Source organism: Nannospalax galili, unplaced genomic scaffold (assembly GCF_000622305.1).
Source record: "Nannospalax galili isolate Female #2095 unplaced genomic scaffold, S.galili_v1.0 scaffold168, whole genome shotgun sequence".
Taxonomy (NCBI): Eukaryota; Metazoa; Chordata; class Mammalia; order Rodentia; family Spalacidae; genus Nannospalax; species Nannospalax galili.
In genome coordinates this window covers 343254-359931 of record NW_008357649.1, presented here as the reverse complement: position 1 = coordinate 359931, position 16678 = coordinate 343254, and the positions used below count along the sequence as shown (strand labels likewise).

At 38.4% G+C, this 16678-nt stretch overlaps 1 protein-coding gene across 2 annotated transcripts in view; it reads left to right on the top strand.

Moving 5' to 3' along the window:
- Window positions 1–14049, top strand: part of Klhl28 (kelch like family member 28) — a 38891-nt gene extending 24842 nt beyond the window's left edge. Inside the window, exons 3-6 of one of the 2 annotated variants that reach the window (XM_008855533.3) lie at window positions 4920–5363; window positions 7226–7434; window positions 12338–12516; window positions 12607–14049. In XM_008855533.3, coding sequence (XP_008853755.1) covers window positions 4920–5363; window positions 7226–7434; window positions 12338–12501 — 817 coding nt within the window. In that variant the 3' untranslated portion in view covers window positions 12502–12516; window positions 12607–14049. Of the gene's footprint in view, window positions 1–4919; window positions 5364–7225; window positions 7435–12337 lie in introns of both variants that reach the window. The other variant, XM_008855532.3, reaches the window with a different exon arrangement.
- Window positions 14050–16678: the final 2629 nt, after the last annotated feature.

Sequence of the window (16678 nt, the reverse complement as noted above, 5' to 3'; positions counted from 1 at the left end):
AGTTCATTCATCCTATTGGTGAGGATTTCTCCTGTTTTTTCTAACTGGCTTAGTGTATGTTTCACTTCCTTCTTCATTTCTAGCTCTTTTATGACTTCATTCAGAAGTTTATCCCTATCTTCCCTCAGTTCTTTGATTTCTTTTTGTGTGTTTTCTTTAAATTTACTGAATTTTTTTATCATGTTTATAATTGTTCTTTTGAGTTCCATGTCCTGCATTATTTCTAGGGTGTTCTCATTGTACTCCTCTAGAGGACTATTGGTATTTGGTGGGGATATGTTATTTTGGTTTTTCATGTTATTTTTTTCTCTGTGATTTTGACATGTGAATTTCTTTTGTAGTTTCTGATTCTTGTGTGAGACTCAGGCCTTCAAGTTTAGGTCTGCTTCTTTTTGTGAACTTTATGTGTCTTTCTGGTTTACTTTTTGGGCATGGAAAGCTGGTTCGTCTAAGCTTCTGGTTGTCTCTTTGATTTTATATTGGAGTGGCCGGATTGCTTTTGTCTTCAGGAGTTCCCACAGAGGGTCAGATGTTTTCAGGCTTTCTCCTAAGGTCTGGATCCCTCCAGGAACGATTTTGGCCTCAGGAATTTGGGGGTTGGACTGGCCTGGCAGCCTGGCCCAGGAGATGCCACCGAGAGATGCAAAGGCAGATGGGATGGGAAGAGGTCCCAAGGCCTCCTGGGGACTGCACTGAGGAGCTGGGTTGGTCTAGATGCAAAGGATCAGGAAGAGGAAAGGTCAGCCCCTGTGTCCCAGAAAGAGGCTGGCAGGTGGTGCAGGCCCAGGGAAGCAGAGGGAGTTGAAGACGGGGCCAGGCCCAGAAGCAGTGCTCCTGGGGCCCAGAGAAGGCACTGCACTGGTCTGGATGAAAAGGATCCGGGAGCAGTATTGGTTCCCCAGGTGTCTGGGGCCCCAAGACAAGGAATGGGGCAGGGCCCAAACTCGGATAAGAGAACGAGTTTGGAGATAGGAGGGTGAATGGGGCTGGGGGAGTCAAGGAGCGGAGGGTGCAATGGACTTGCCCAGGAGAGAGACCTGCGGATAGGAGAGAGGCCTGCTGCGGGTCCTGTAGGCCCAGGGCTATATTGGTTTTTTTTAATTATTTTTAAATTTTTAAAAATTTTATACATGAATACTGTATTTACATCGTTTCCACCCCTCCTACCTCCCACAGCTCTCCCTTGTCCCCTCCACACCCTCTCAATTTCTTGTCTTTTTCCTTGATTATTACTGTTACTCATACATTTATATATTAAAGATACATGTATAAAATAATATACTGAGTCCATTTAGTCCACTGGTGCTCATGTGTTTATGTGTTTAGTGCTGACCACTTGGGATTAGATAACCTATCAGGGAGCTTGTCCCAGGAGAAAAGTAATTCTCCCTTTCTCAGCATCCATTCATTGATCACCTGTAGCTCTTCATCTAGAGGTGGGACCCTGTGAAATTCCCCCTCTCCATATATGCATATCTAGTGGTATTATCATTATGCAGGTCTTATTAGGCCATATTGTGGAGGTTTTGTAGGTGCAGTTTCTTTTGCACATGTAGAATGAATTATCTATCAGCAAGCATCCTGGTCCACTGGCTTTTAATCCTCTTCCATGATGTTCTTGAGCCTTAGATGTAGGGGTTACATTATAGATGTGTCAGGCTAGACACCCCGTGTAGCTATTTGTAAGTGCATATACTTAAAATGTACGAGAAAAGAAGTGACTTAAAGGTGGAATTTATAACTAAATGAGAAGCAGAATGGAAAGGTTGTGAAATTCATAGCCTTTTTATGTAAAGAGTTGAAAAGATCTGTTTAAGAGCAAACCAAAGCTGTTACCAAGTGAACTCCATTAGCTAAAGAGATCAGCATGGCTAGAAGGGAGCCAGGTACTGTCCATTAAAGCAATAAAAGAGAGTCCCTGGTGGGATTTCAGAGGTCTTTGAGGCTGCTCTTACCATCATTGGGCCAGAACTCTAGGAGGCCAGAGTGGTTTCAGGCATAGGCAAAAGGAACCTTTCATAGACCTTCAAACCTAGGCCACCTTGAGACTCTCAGCACATCTAGCACAACACTCTGACTACCCCATCTGGGGCTCAAGAATTGCAGCTGCAGCTTGACCTGCCAGAAATTCAGAATGAAAGAGCTGTGGGCTCTTCTATCTAAATGTGAAAGAATATGTGGATCACCATGAGGCCTAGGCAGAAATTGTGACAGAGATGGAGCAACTGCATAGCGCCCCTGCAAGAGCAATGCTAAACATTGGAGATGGGAGAGCTACAGGCATGAGACTCCCAACAGTAAGCGGTACAGAGTGGACTGAACCCAGCAAAGTTAGAGGGTCAGGGCTTCCTCAGGATAATGTGGAGCTTGTGGAGTCAAAGGAGTGAATTTTCCAGGATTAAGACAATGTTGTCTTTCTAGTTTGGCTTTGAGTTTCCTTGGGATCAGTTGCCCCTTTCTTGAAAGGGAAAATCTGTCTGCTCTATGCATGTCCCTCTGTTGTAGTCTAGAACCATGTAACTTGTTTGATTTCCTAAGCTCATGGGTGGAGGGAATCATATCTTAATACTCATTTTACTTAGCTGAAACTATAACTTTGATGCTGAAATCAGAGAAGGCTTTTGTAACTATTGAGATGAAATAAATGCTTTTTGCATCAATAGAATGATATGAATTTTGGGGCCAAAGGACAAAGTGATGTGTCTTGGATGTAACTCCCCAAAGTGTATTTTCAGAAGCTTAGTTTTCAATGCAACAGTGTTGAGAAGTAGGACTTTCACAAAGGATTGGGATCACATGGCACACACTCAAATGGATTAAGACCATTATTTCTGGAGTGAGTTCATTACAGAAAGGAGGAATCTGGCCTCCTTTTCTCTTTTGTGTGCTCTTTCACATGTGATGCCTTTACAATGTTAAAGTGCAGCAAGAAGTTCCTCAGTCTTGGCTTTTCAGCCTATAGCATTGTAAGTCAAAGAAGCTGCTGCTGTTTATAATTTACTCAGCCTAGTGGTATTCTCTTGTCACAACAGACGATGAAACACTCCTGTGACTTTCCCTTCAAGATTTTTGGTTTCACCATCATATCCCTTGGAACACAGCCATGGCTCCCTTGCCTCCCTATTTCTGCATTGTACTCTTGGAGTTAGACTGGCATGGCCACTATGTCATGGCTACTCCTGAGCCTTGGAATGTAGCTAGGGAGATACTCACCTTACCTACTCTCTGTGGCCCTCAGCACTCCGGCAACCACCCTGCATTTCCCTCAGCAGTGTATTCTTTCACTTCCTTGGACTCTCAAACTATCTCTTTCCTTAGGAACATCTCAAGCCCCTCCAGTTTGTAGTTGATTATTCCTTATCCTGTTGAGGAGATGAAGCAATCAGAGAGCTATCTCCTTCCTTCCCATCTCCAAGTCTCTCTTTTTTAAAAATTTAATTTTAATTTTTTGTTTATCTTTATTTTATGTGTATGAGTGTTTTGCCTGCATGGTATATAAGTACACCCATGCATGTAATGCTTGAGGAAGTCAGAAGAGAGCGTTGAATCCCCTGGAAATGGAGTTAGGGATAGTTGTTAACCACCCTGTGAGTGCTGGGAACTGAACCTGGGTCCTCTGCAAGAGCAGTGAGGACTCTTAACTGCTGAGCCATCTCTCCAACCCTCCAAGTCTCTATAAGATCAGTTCTCTCACTTCTCAATATATTCAGTAAATTCTGTTTCCTCTCTTTTACACAAACTTTTTTCTCTTCCAGTTGTCCTGTATTTCTCCTGTTACATCACCACCTTCTGTATTCCACTATACTTTATCATTGCCTTCAGAACACAAACAGTTTCTGCTTTAAGCTGCAGAAGTAACAACCATCCTAAATTTTATGTCTTCAGAGATGTGTTTTCTTACTGGACACCAAGTCTGTGGGATTCTTCTGTGACACTTCATGAAAAAACAGATCAGTTAGTTACTTTCACTAGTATCCAGTATAATAGTATGTGGGCATAACATGATTTTTCTCTTTCTATAATGAAAATTTTGAATATTAAAGTTTTACACATATGCAAACTGTACAACCCCCACATGTATAGTTTAGTCAATTATAACAAACTGAACATTACAAATTGAACAACAAAATGTGACCAGCACCTGTAAGCCAACCTTGAACTCCTTCCCTGTTCTTCTCCACCCAAAAGTAATCACTATCAGTATTTCTGATTCAAAATTTAGTTTTACATCTTTGTAAACTTGGTACAAATGAAATTGTACAGAATGTATTGTTTTGAATTTGGCATCTTTTGTGTGTAAAATTCATTCATTTTCATTGCATAATATTACCTTGTATTAGATACCATGACATCCATTTTATATTGATACACATTTGGACTACTTCCAGTATTTTGTGGTTACAAATAACACTGCTTTGTCCATCTTCATACACATATTTGTGTGTGCATTTCCCTTATTTCATGTCTAAGAATGGAATTTGTTAATCATGGGATGGATGTACTACATCCTATTTAACCATTTTCTTTTTGGATAAATTTTTTGTGTGTGTGCTACAGTGAGCATTTCTAGTTATGTTGCCTAGTAAAAAAAAAATTTGGCTATAATAATATTCGATGGAGTAGACACATAGAATGAAATTACTGGGTGAAGGTATGCCTTTTAAACTGTGTTAGATAAAACTGCCTTCCCAGAGTATTTTATACCAATTGACCTTCTTACTGCACTGTATTCATTCTTGCTCCACATTCTTACCAACAGTTGTCGTTTGTGACCTTTCACTTTCAGCAATCTGGAAGGTATGTCATGATCTCATGTGGCTTTAATTTGCATGTTCTTAGTTAATAATGGGATTAAATATAGTTTTGTTTATGGGCCATTTGGGTTTTTTAATTTAGTGTTTTTTCTGCTTATTCTTCAGTGTGGAGATGTACTTCCCTCAAAATGACTCTTGGATTGGTCTGGCTCCCCTAAATATTCCTCGCTATGAATTTGGAATCTGTGTTTTAGACCAAAAGGTATATGTTATAGGTGGTATTGAAACCAGTGTGCGTCCTGGTGTCACTGTCAGAAAACATGAGAATTCAGTGGAATGCTGGGATCCAGACACAAACACCTGGACTTCTCTAGAGAGAATGAATGAGAGCCGAAGCACCCTTGGAGTGGTAGTGCTCACGGGAGAACTGTATGCATTAGGTGGATATGATGGACAGTCTTACTTGCAATCTGTAGAAAAATACATTCCCAAAATAAGACAATGGCAGCCTGTGGCCCCAATGACAACCACACGAAGCTGCTTTGCCGCGGCCGTCCTGGATGGGATGATCTATGCCATTGGTGGGTATGGCCCTGCTCACATGAACAGGTACTTAGCTTGACTGAATTGCATGTTTGTAGATTTTTTTTTTTAAATTTTAATAGCCAGGCATTGTGCACATCTTTAATCCCAGCACTCGGGAGGCAAAGGCAGGCAGATCTCTGTGAGTTCAAGGCTAGCCTGGTCTACAAAGTGAGTTCCAGGTTAGCTGGGGCTACAGGGAGACTTTGTCTCAAAAAGACCAAAAAAAAAAAAAATTAATGATTTTTTTAACTAAATGATTTATTTTTAAATACTTAATTGCTTTTATTTGTACAAGTGTTTTGATTGCTGGTATATTTACTGGTTTGTGTGCAGTGTCCATGAAGCCTGGAAGAGGGCAATAGAACTGCCATGTGGGTGCTGGGACTCGAGCCCAAGTCCTCTAAAAGAATAGCAAGTGCTCTTAACCCCTGAGCCACCTCTTTAGCCCACATCTGTAGATTTTTACAGAAGCATACTTTGCCATCATTGCTGAGTTTTAAATAATTTGTGTGTATGGATGAGCTTCCTTTTAAAATATTTTTAAGTAATACTGATAGTCTTTTGGGAATTTAAATTAGGTTGCTCATAAGTGTAGCAGTTTAATTTTATTATTTTTATTTTATGTGTATGTGTGTATTGCCTGCATATATATAAGTACACCTGTATCATGCAATGCCTATGGACGTCAGAAGAGGCTGTCAGATCCCCTGGAACTGGAGTTATGGACAGTTGTTAGCTGCCATGTGGGTGTTGGGATTCAAACCTGGGTCTTCTGCAAGAACAGTTAGTATTCTTAATTGCTGAGCCATCTCTCCAGCCCCCAAGTGTAACAGTTTTTATCAGAATTGAGTATCACCCAAGATTCAAATCTCTCATTAAATATACATTCATCTAATGTATTGGACTACATTTTAAAGCTCAGAAACCTAAAAATAAGAGTTAGATAAGTTTAGATTTTGTGTGGTATGTGTGTAAATGATCTTTCCTTGCATTGCTTAATAAAGTATAGAATTATATAAATAATGTAATTCCTGAATTCCAGTACATTATAAGACATCATAAAAATTTAAAATCTTTGGCTAGCTAGATTGTTCAGTAGGACAAGCCTGGTGACCTGAGTTCAATATCTGAATCCCACAGTAGAAGGAGAAAACCAATTCCCAAGAGTTGTCCTCTGATCTCTACACAGGCTCTGTGGCATGTGCATTCTCACACACACACACACACACACACACACACACACACACACAATAATAATTTTTGTAAAAGAAACGGCTTTTAAAATTAAAATCTTACTTTATATTCCTTTTTGGATTCTGTAGTCATGCATGTATCACCACATGGTGCTAGAATGAAGATGAGAAATGTCTGCTTTCATATATTCTTGAAAGAAAGCAAAAGGCATATGAGAAAGTAAAATTTCAAAGTTACTGCTTATATGCAATATTAATTAGAGTTCGAAACTTTTGTTGAAAACTGTTGTTCTTTAAAGATTGTATCTCTAATAGTAATAGGTGTGGTATGTGTTTTACTTATTGTGAAAAATGAAAAAGAATTGTGTTTATAGGTAAACACTGCACCACCATTTTATAGAAGGGATGGGAGCATCTGTGCAGTCTGTCCTGCAACCAGATCCTAGATATCCCTGGTGGATAACTAACTGTACCAAAGAATAGCATGTGGCGATTATTGTACCCTTATCAACAAAGGAAGCCTTTATCTCTACAATCTTGCCCACAAAACCTAAACATTGAGACAAATTACTCTTGATCTGTATCTTTCTTTTAATTTAATCTTTAAAATTGTGGTGTGTTTTAGTTTTGCTTTGGCAGGAAAAACTAAAAAATAACCTGTGCATTAATTCTTCCTCGTGTAAATATTTGCAGTGTGGAGCGTTATGATCCAAGTAAGGATTCCTGGGAGAAGGTTGCATCCATGGCAGATAAAAGGATTCACTTTGGTGTGGGAGTCATGCTAGGCTTTATTTTTGTGGTAGGTGGGCATAATGGTGTCTCGCATTTGTCAAGCATTGAAAGATATGACCCTCATCAAAATCAGTGGACCGTGTGTAGACCAATGAAAGAGCCCAGAACAGGTAATAATGATTTATTTTTTTGTTTGTTTGCTTGGTTGCTTGGTTGCTCTGTGGTACTGGGATTTAAACCAGAACCTGTGCATGCTAGATAAGTATGCTACCTTGAGCTCCATCTTGAGCTGATAATAATTCATTAAATAATAAATGTAAATTCTGACATACAGAGGTGTGTTTTTTAATATATTTTATTATTTTATTTTATGTGTATGAGTGTATTGCCTACATGTGTGTAAGTGCACTCGTGTCCTGCAATGCCCATGGAGGTCAGAAGAGGGTGTCAGATCCCCTGGACTGCAGTTCGGACAGTTGTAAGCCACCATGTGGGTGCTGGGACTCAAATCTGGGTCCTCTGCAAGAGCAGCCATACTCTGAACTGCTGAGCCAACTCTCTAGCCCCAGAGCTGTGCTTTATATAGTGATATTCTTGAGATACTAGTATCTTAGACTGTGACAGGATATTTACCAGAAAAAGAAAATTTGTGTGTGTGTATGCACATTAGAGTGCAGCGTGTGTGTGTGGAGGTCAGAGGAAAACTATAGGGCTTGGTTCTCTGTTCCCATCTTGTTTTAAAGCAGAGTCTCTCTTAGTTTTTGCCACTGCGCTGCATACAGGCCCATAAGCTTCCAGTTTGTGTCCAACTCCAGTCTCACTGTAAGAGTATTGTGATTTCAAATATGTGCCACCACATCCAGCTTTTCATGTGGATTCTGCGATCAGACTTTTATGGCAAGTGTTTTTACCTGTGGAGCATTTCCCAAGCCTAGAAAAATAATTTATGGCAAAACTGACAGACAACTAGCTGGCAAAATTGTGCGTGTGTGTGTGTGTGTGTGTGTGTGTGTGTGTGTGTGTGTTTATAGTCATTTTAATATGACAGTGTGTATATTACAGTTTTTCCAACTTGGAGAACCATTTTGGGAAATGCTAATGATAGAATAGATCATTCTAGAAGCTCTTTTTGCCCTTATAACAAATTTCATAACTTTGTATGAGTTTTATTATGGTACATTAATTGTACAAAATAATGGGTTTCATTATGACATTTCCATATGCAAAGTTCCTTTGCTCATATTCATTGTCACTGTTGCCTTTTGTCACCTTCCTCCTCCCTGCTGGTTCCTGTCTCCTTCCCAAATTGTCTCCATCTATTATCATGTCTTTTTTAAATTTTTTAAATCTGGATTTTGCATATGAGAGAAAACATGTGATTGTTTTCTTAAGTCTTTGCATCTTAAATATAATGTGACATGGAGAGGTTTTTTTTCTTCCTGGTTGTGTCCATTTGGAACTCTGTACCTAGATACCTATATCTTTCCCTACGTATGGGGAAGTTTCAGGTATTACTTTATTGAGGTTTTCTATGCCTTTGATTTGTGTCTCAGCCCTCCTTTTTCTACTCCATGACTTCTTTGGATTTGTCTCTTGGTCATGTCCAGAAGTCTTGAAATTCCCAACCATTCTGGCTACTGTTTTCTTGTTGGTTGTCTGAATGTAGCATTTCATTGACCTCATCCTTAATCTTGTGATAGTTTTTTTTCTGCTTGATCTAGGCTATTACTAATGCTTTCCACTCTGGTTTTTGTTTAATTTATTGATTTTTTTCCCCTGTCCTTTGTTTGTTTGTTTGTTTGTTTGTTTGTTTGGAGAGTCTCAGTGTCTATACTGAATTTCTGCTCCCCGCAGCTTTCTGGTCCAGGTCTTTACATGATGTTCTTTTTCATTCATCTGCCTGTTTGAATTCTCTTTGAGATGACTGATCATTTCTAAAATTAGACTTTGGGTTCCTTCAGCATTTCAGTGTCTTAGGATTCAGTTACTGAGGAGTTACCGTCTTTTGGAGAAGCCTTGTCTTGCGGTTTCATATTTCTTACATTTAATGTTGCAGTTTTCACATTTGTTGGGATGAGTACCCTCGATTTTTTTGTCTTTTTTTATGTAGATTTCTTAGTTGGCAGTCTTCTTTTGAGGTCATAAGCCCCATTACCACTCAGAAGAAAGAAAGCAGACAGGAGCTACAAAAAAACAAACAAATCAGGGGCCAGACATGGTGACACATGCCTTTAGTCCCAGTACTCAGAAGGCAGAGGCAGATGGATCTCTGTGAATTCAAGGCCAGCCTGGTCTACAAAGTGAATTCCAGGCCAGCTGCTGGAGCAATAGGGAGACCCTGTCTCAAAAAAAAAAAGGAACAACAAAAAAACAAATCAGGTGGCTGGACGTGGTAGTACACACCTTTGATCCCGGCATTTGGGAGGCAGAGACAGGTGAATCTCTCTGTGAGATCCAGGCCAGCCTGGTCTACATAGCAAGTTCCAGGCCAGCAGGAGCTACAGGGACACCCTATCTCAATAACAAAAACTAAATAACAAAAATTAATATTTAAATGTAGTATAAAACAACTGGAAACATCACTATTCACCAAGGAAGGTTAGAAAAGAAAGAAGCCAGGACATTTACAGAATAAACTAGGAGTTTCAAACTTACTGAAAGAAATGCTATTAATAAGTAATAAAATGGGGTTGTAAGGAAGAGAAAAATAGAGAAGAAAGATAGGAAAGAAAGACCATATGGGTTGAAGGTTTAAAACATGATAGGGCAGGGAAGATGGCTCAGTGGGTAAAGTTCTTGCTGAGCAAACATGAGGGCCTAGATTAAGAGCCCCAGCACTCACATTAAGAAACTGGGTGATGGCTCAGCACTTAAGAGCACTTGCTGCTCTTGCAGAAGATCAGAGTTTAGTTCCCAACACCCAGATTTGGTGGCTCACAACTGCCTGTAACTCCCAGCTCTAGGGGATCCAAATGTCTTCAATCTGGCCTCCGGGCACCAATACATACACAGACATACATATACATATATAAAAATAAAATTAATATAAAGAAGATCCAGCAGTGTTTGTCTTAATCTCAGCACTGAGAGACAACGCCAGGAGGATCCCAGGGACTTTGTGGCAGCCATTCTAACCCAGTCAGCAAGCTCCTACTTCAGTGAGAGACTATGTCTCAAAAAGTAAGGTGGGCACCAATGGAAGAAGACACCTGACCTCAACCTCTGCCTCTACATGCACATGCATGGATGCACACACGCACACACACACACACGAACAGATAAATAGTAAGAGCACAAAAACAAGTAGAAACAAATAGTCCAAAAAACAGAGGAAAGAGATACAGAGACATGGAAGAAAGGAGGGAGGGAAACTCTCAGTCAATATTTCTTCTTTGCTCCAGAGAAAAAAAAAGGATGAATCCTCCACACACATGTACACATGTGTGCACAGTCATACCCGTCTTTTGTAGTTTCCTGGATATGATGTGCAAGCCATTTTTTCCCTATAAAAAGTTCTAAGGATTTAGAACACAAAGGGCTATTTGCAGTCTGAGCCCTGTCAGTTTTTCTGGTATATAAGCCTGCTAATTCGGTGAGTGCTGGATCCACCCTCTCAACTTCTCCCCCCCAGAGAAGGCCCCCTATGCTTTCCAGCTTGCACACTGGTGCTGTGGAAGGTAATCACCTTAACAGAGGCCATTCAAGTGTTGGCTATAGTTTCTTTGACATCCTTAATAGGGAAAGCCATGGAAGCAATGAGAATTTTTTGTTTCATTGGGGTTTTGTTTGTTTGTTTGTTTGTTTGAGACAGGGTCTCCCTGTAGCCCCAGTTGGCCTGGAACTCACTATGTAGACTTGTAGACCGGCTGGCCTCAGTCTCATAGGATCTAACTGTCTCTGCCTCCTGAGTGCTGGGATTAAAGGACTGTGCCACCATCCCTACAAGAATTTCTTTTTAATGTAGGTGGACTTACTCTTTTTAGAACTCTATGTGATAATATCTAAGGGAGATTTTTTTTTTTAATTTTATGTGTATGCATGTATTGCCTGCATGTAGGTAAGTGCACCCGTGTCGTGCCATGCCCGCAGAACTCAGAAGAGGCTGTGAGATCCCCTGGGAATGGAGTTACAGACAGTTGTTAGCTGCCATGTGGGTGCTGGGATTCGAACCCAGGTCTTCTGCAAGAACAGTCAGTGTTCTTAACCACTGAGCCATCTCTCCAGCCCCCTAAGGGAGAATTTTTAAGATATAAATTATATAGTACAGTTTATTTGAAACCTGATAAAAATGATTTATAGAAAAATATGTAAATGTAGATTTTAAAACATAGAGAAAAAAATACACTATTTTCTACTTTAAAAACACATGCATTACCCTAATCTGATTGTCTATTATATACATGTATTGAAATGTCACACTGACTGTGTACCCTGTGAATATGTACAATTAGTGTGTGTCAATTAAAGCTAAAAGAAGGGTTTTTTTGTTTTTTGTTTGTTTGTTTGTTTTTTGGTCTTTTTGAGACAGGGTCTCCTTATAGCCCCAGCTGGCCTGGAATTTACTGTGTAGACCAGGTTGGTCTTGAAATCACATAGATCCACCTGCCTCTGCCTCTCGAGTGCTGGGATTAAAGGTGTTCACCACCATGCCCAGCTCTAAAAGCTATTTTTTTTTTTTTTTGGCTTTTTGAGACAGGGTCTCCCTGTAGCCCCAGCTGTCCTGGAACCCACTATGTAGACCAGTCTGGCCTTGAACTCAGAGATCCGCCTGCCTCTGCCTCCCGAGTGATGGGATTAAAGGTGTGCACCACCACACCCGGCTTCTAAAAGCATATTTTTAAAAGTACTTTCCTGTAGTCGGGGAGAGAGAGAGAGGATTAGAGGGCAGAAGTGAAGGAAATCAACTCTTTAATTAAAAATGCTTTTTTCCTAGTAAGCCTGTATTACTGTATTGCTCCTATAGTTAAATTGTTGAAATATATTTTAAGAACACATTAAGAAATCATTTATTTTCAATGAGACAGTATCTACCGTATGGTTAACCTGTTTCTCCTTTTTCCCCACCTGTCGTAGGAGTTGGTGCTGCGGTAATTGATAACTACCTGTATGTAGTCGGTGGGCACTCAGGGTCTTCATATCTGAACACAGTGCAGAAATATGACCCTATCTCAGATACGTGGCTGGATTCAGCTGGCATGATATACTGCCGCTGCAATTTTGGATTGACTGCACTTTGACAAGTGTAAACTCGTGTAAGTAGCGTGGTGGGGAAGTTTGTGCCATGTGAAAGAATGCCCAGTTATCTGAAACCTAAGCTGCGTTGCTTTCTTTTTAACTTGAAGTGGCATGAAGACTCCGCGTTTTGTTGGATACTTCGAAGTGACAGTTTGAGATGCTCTTGATCATACAGTGAATCAACAAAACGAAAAAGAAAGAAGAGTCGAAAAGAAAAGGGAAAGACCTTGCCAGTTCAGTTGTGCGCTTTTTCCCCCTGAAGACTGGGATAGACCAGTTTTATGTTCCTAAATGTACATGTAGAACAGACTTTGCTGCTTTTTGGAGTTTGTTTTGTTCTGTTTTGTTTTTTAAATAATTGTAGCTCTCCTTTCTTGATTGGTATCATGATTTACTCAGATGAGAGAAGATGAGCATATTGAATGGCCAGACAGAATGCTTATAGTAGTTGTTGGATGTAAATCCATGTGCTTCACATTGTTTTCAAACAAAGGGCTGCTTTTACTTTTGGTACCTTTAAGGACTGTAAATATCATGCCATGGTCAGTCATGTGAGTACTCTTCCTACTAAATGATTTTAGGGCTAATAGTGTGGTAAGGTTACAAGAGTTGCTTTTATTATCATCTTTGGAACCCTGTTTTAAGACATCACATATTGATTTTTGATGCCTTTTGTACATGGGCTGGATGATCTATATTATCATCTGTGTTGTGATAACCAGGATCAGAACAAACTAATCATATCAGTTTCAGTTTTTCTTGTACTACAGCAGGCTCCCTAGAGGTGATGTAAAAATATTTGAAAACTGTTTAGTGCCACCCTTGATGCATATTGATTTTTTCACATATTTTTAAAATCATTTTAGTTTTTCAAGGTCTTAATTTTTTTATTTTTCAGTGTTCAAATATAAAAATGGTGCTAACTGTAGATCTGTAACAAGGCTCTAACCCATGTTCCTTTCGGGTGGTCAGTGTGAGCTATGCATGAAATATTTTGGTAATTTTTCATTTTTACTGGTTTGATTCATTTGTGCTTATGAAAAATGTTAACATCCAAAATCATCTAAATAGCCTATATTTGCTTCTCTTGGTTTTTGAGTAGTGATTTAAAGTATGATGCATTTTTGATCTTTCTTGTGCTACAGGTTATATGTCCTTCTTCAGAACAGAAACATGCATTAAATTTAAAGCTCTAGCTAGTTATGTATTACTTTGTTCATTTCTTAGGTGACTGAATATTTTTAAATTATTAAGGAAAACTGGAACTCGATGTTTACTTGAATAAATGGTTCTAAATTCAGTTCTGCTTTGATGAAAGAAACTATCTTTTCAAACAAAACTATTTGCTACAACCAGTGACAGCTTATTTAAAAGAAATGATTAACTTATTTTAGCATGTGTTAGTAAATGTCTATTAGTCTGAAGCACATTAACTTGCATTATATTGTGATGTTGGTACTTGTGCTTTCATACTGTAGTCATAGTCTTGATTTTGTTTTAACCTACCCACTATCACTTTATAAAGTCTAAAGGACCAGTGAATATTTTTTTTCCTGAGAACAAAACCTCATCCACATTCTTAAGTGCCATGTTATCCTAAACTGTCATACAAGCCATCTGTAATGATAAAGCCTAGTTCACTTGTTAGCGTGTTATTTCTTAAAACTATAGCCAGGCACTTTGTACTTTTCCTTGTTCTTCCATAAACTACCAGTTATAGGTTTGAGAATATACTATAAAACTATGTAAAATCATCTTTAGTCATAAAATTAGTGTCATGCTTTATGAATATTTGCACAGATTATAAAACCTTGCAAGTGATTTTTAGTCTCTTCTACTTAGAACTCAACAGAAGCTAATGAAATCCATTGAGTATTTTCTATGTTGCTTGTTTGAATATCATAATGATACATAGCAATAACTTTTTCATTGATTTGGATAAATCTGTTGAATAGAAACAAGGTGCACTATTGTGGTTAGGCCTAAACCTTATTTAAAGAAAAGCAATTTAAAATAGACTTCAGCACATACTTACTTTTTGAATCTCCAACTCAGTTGTCTTTGTTTATGTCAACCAAATTATTAAGTGTAACCTGTTATGCTACTTTTAATCTCTTCCTCCCCCAAAGATAAGTGAATTTGAAAAACTAGAAAATTATTTTTCACCAGGTGTGGTGGCACACACCTTTAGTCCCAGCATTTGGGAGGCAGAGGCAGGCGGATCTCTGTGAGTTCAAGGCCAGCCTGGTCTACATAGTGAGTTCCGAGACGGCTGGGGCTACAGGGAGACCATCTCAAAAAGACCAAAAAGGAAAAAGGAAGGGAGGGAGGGAGGGAAGGAAGGAAGAAGGAAGGATATTTTAATTGTAAGCACATCTATTCCATTCATTCTATTTTTAGCAATGTTTTACTCATGTGTTGTTTCCATTATGAAATTAGTATAAAATCTATAACTTTTTGCTAAACTATGTCCAAAGTATGTGACCATTATTATTTTTTTAATCTAAATTTTATCTTGGTTAAAAACTAAATATGAAACATCTTGGGCATTAGTAGGAGTCATTTGCCTGTGAACAAAATATAAAAACATGTAAAACAAAAAAAAATAGCATTCAAAATTTAGAAATACATTGACTTTAGGATTCCTTTTGTATTGTTACTAATAACCAGAACTATATGACAGGACAGCTGGTAAGTTTGTAGTAGAGAATTTGTAATGTTGTGAGAAATTCCATTATGACTACTGTGCTTATAAATTGTGAATTTAAAACCACGTTTTTTTATATTAAAAAGAATAAAATATTAGATTATACATCTCCAGGTTTAATGTTATTAGAAGTAATTCTACATATTCAGGCAAGGACTAGAAAGCAATTTAAGACCATCCAGAAATATTTTGGGAAAGAAGCTGATGGGGAAATAGAAATAAATCTAATAAATTGCAATATCATTTGTCCTCTATAATTATGTCAAAGAATTTGTAAGGAATATTTAGCTATTTTATATTTATTGGATGTAATAATAGAACTTACTATTTTTTTTAGGGTAACCCCAAAAGATACTTACAAATTTCATTTGTTTTGTTAATATTGTTTTAAGTATTGATGAATTTTAAATTATAGGAATTGATATTAAATGATAGGAAAATAGCACTAGGTTATGAAAGTTTACTTTGATAGTCTGACACCTATGGAGGGTCTACTTTATTATGGGATATTGTGTTAGATGCAGTGGGGGCATGTACTGAAATGTAAATAAGATATACTCTTCACTCAAAAGAGTGAAAGTGGAGGAGTTCCTGTACCCCAATAACTATTATGATAATCTGTAATCTAATTCCTTATTTCCGATATCATAGGAAGTGACTCCAGGCCTAGTTTATTTATAAACTATTTCGTGTCTGATTAGATTTTAATGATGTGAACGAGAATTAAGAAAAGTTTCCTGTTTATAGAATTCCATGTTTCGGGGGCTGCAGAAACAGCAGTTAAGATCCCTTGCTTCTTCCAGAGGACGTGAGTTCAGTTCGCAGCACCTATGTCAGGAGGCTCAGCACCTATAGCTCCAGCTCCAGGGGATCTCCTGTCCTTGTTCTGGCCTTCCTGGGTACCCACACACATGTGGCATGTACTCACAAAGACACATACACATAGACATACATGGAAGTAAATCTTAAAAAATAGTTCCATATTTCTTGAAATTGGATAATGTACTTTCTAAAGGTAAAACTAATTAGGAAAGAACAGCAACAACAAGCCCTATTTTCTAGAAGGTCAAAGCTCTGACCAACATTGAGGAAGATAGAGGTATATATCATGCTGTGTTTTTGTTCTTGTGGTTTTTCTTCCAGTTATGATGTTGGATTCCTGGTTTTGTCACCAAAGTGCTCATTTTCAGGAAAATCAGATTCTACAATAAACTTACTGCTTAAAGTTCAACAAACTTGTGAGAACCTCTATAACCTCTCTAGTCAGAAAGTTGCAAAATGATAAGATGTCACATGTCAAGTTAACATCCAGTTCTACTACTTAAGCTTTTTTTTCCCTTTATAAACAGCACTTTAAGTAGACATGATTGAATTAGATAACAATTTTGTGGCTGGGTATTTATTGGATTTTCACGTACAGTATATTGATTTCAGTGTTGATACACATTTGACAAGACTGAGGGATACAGTAA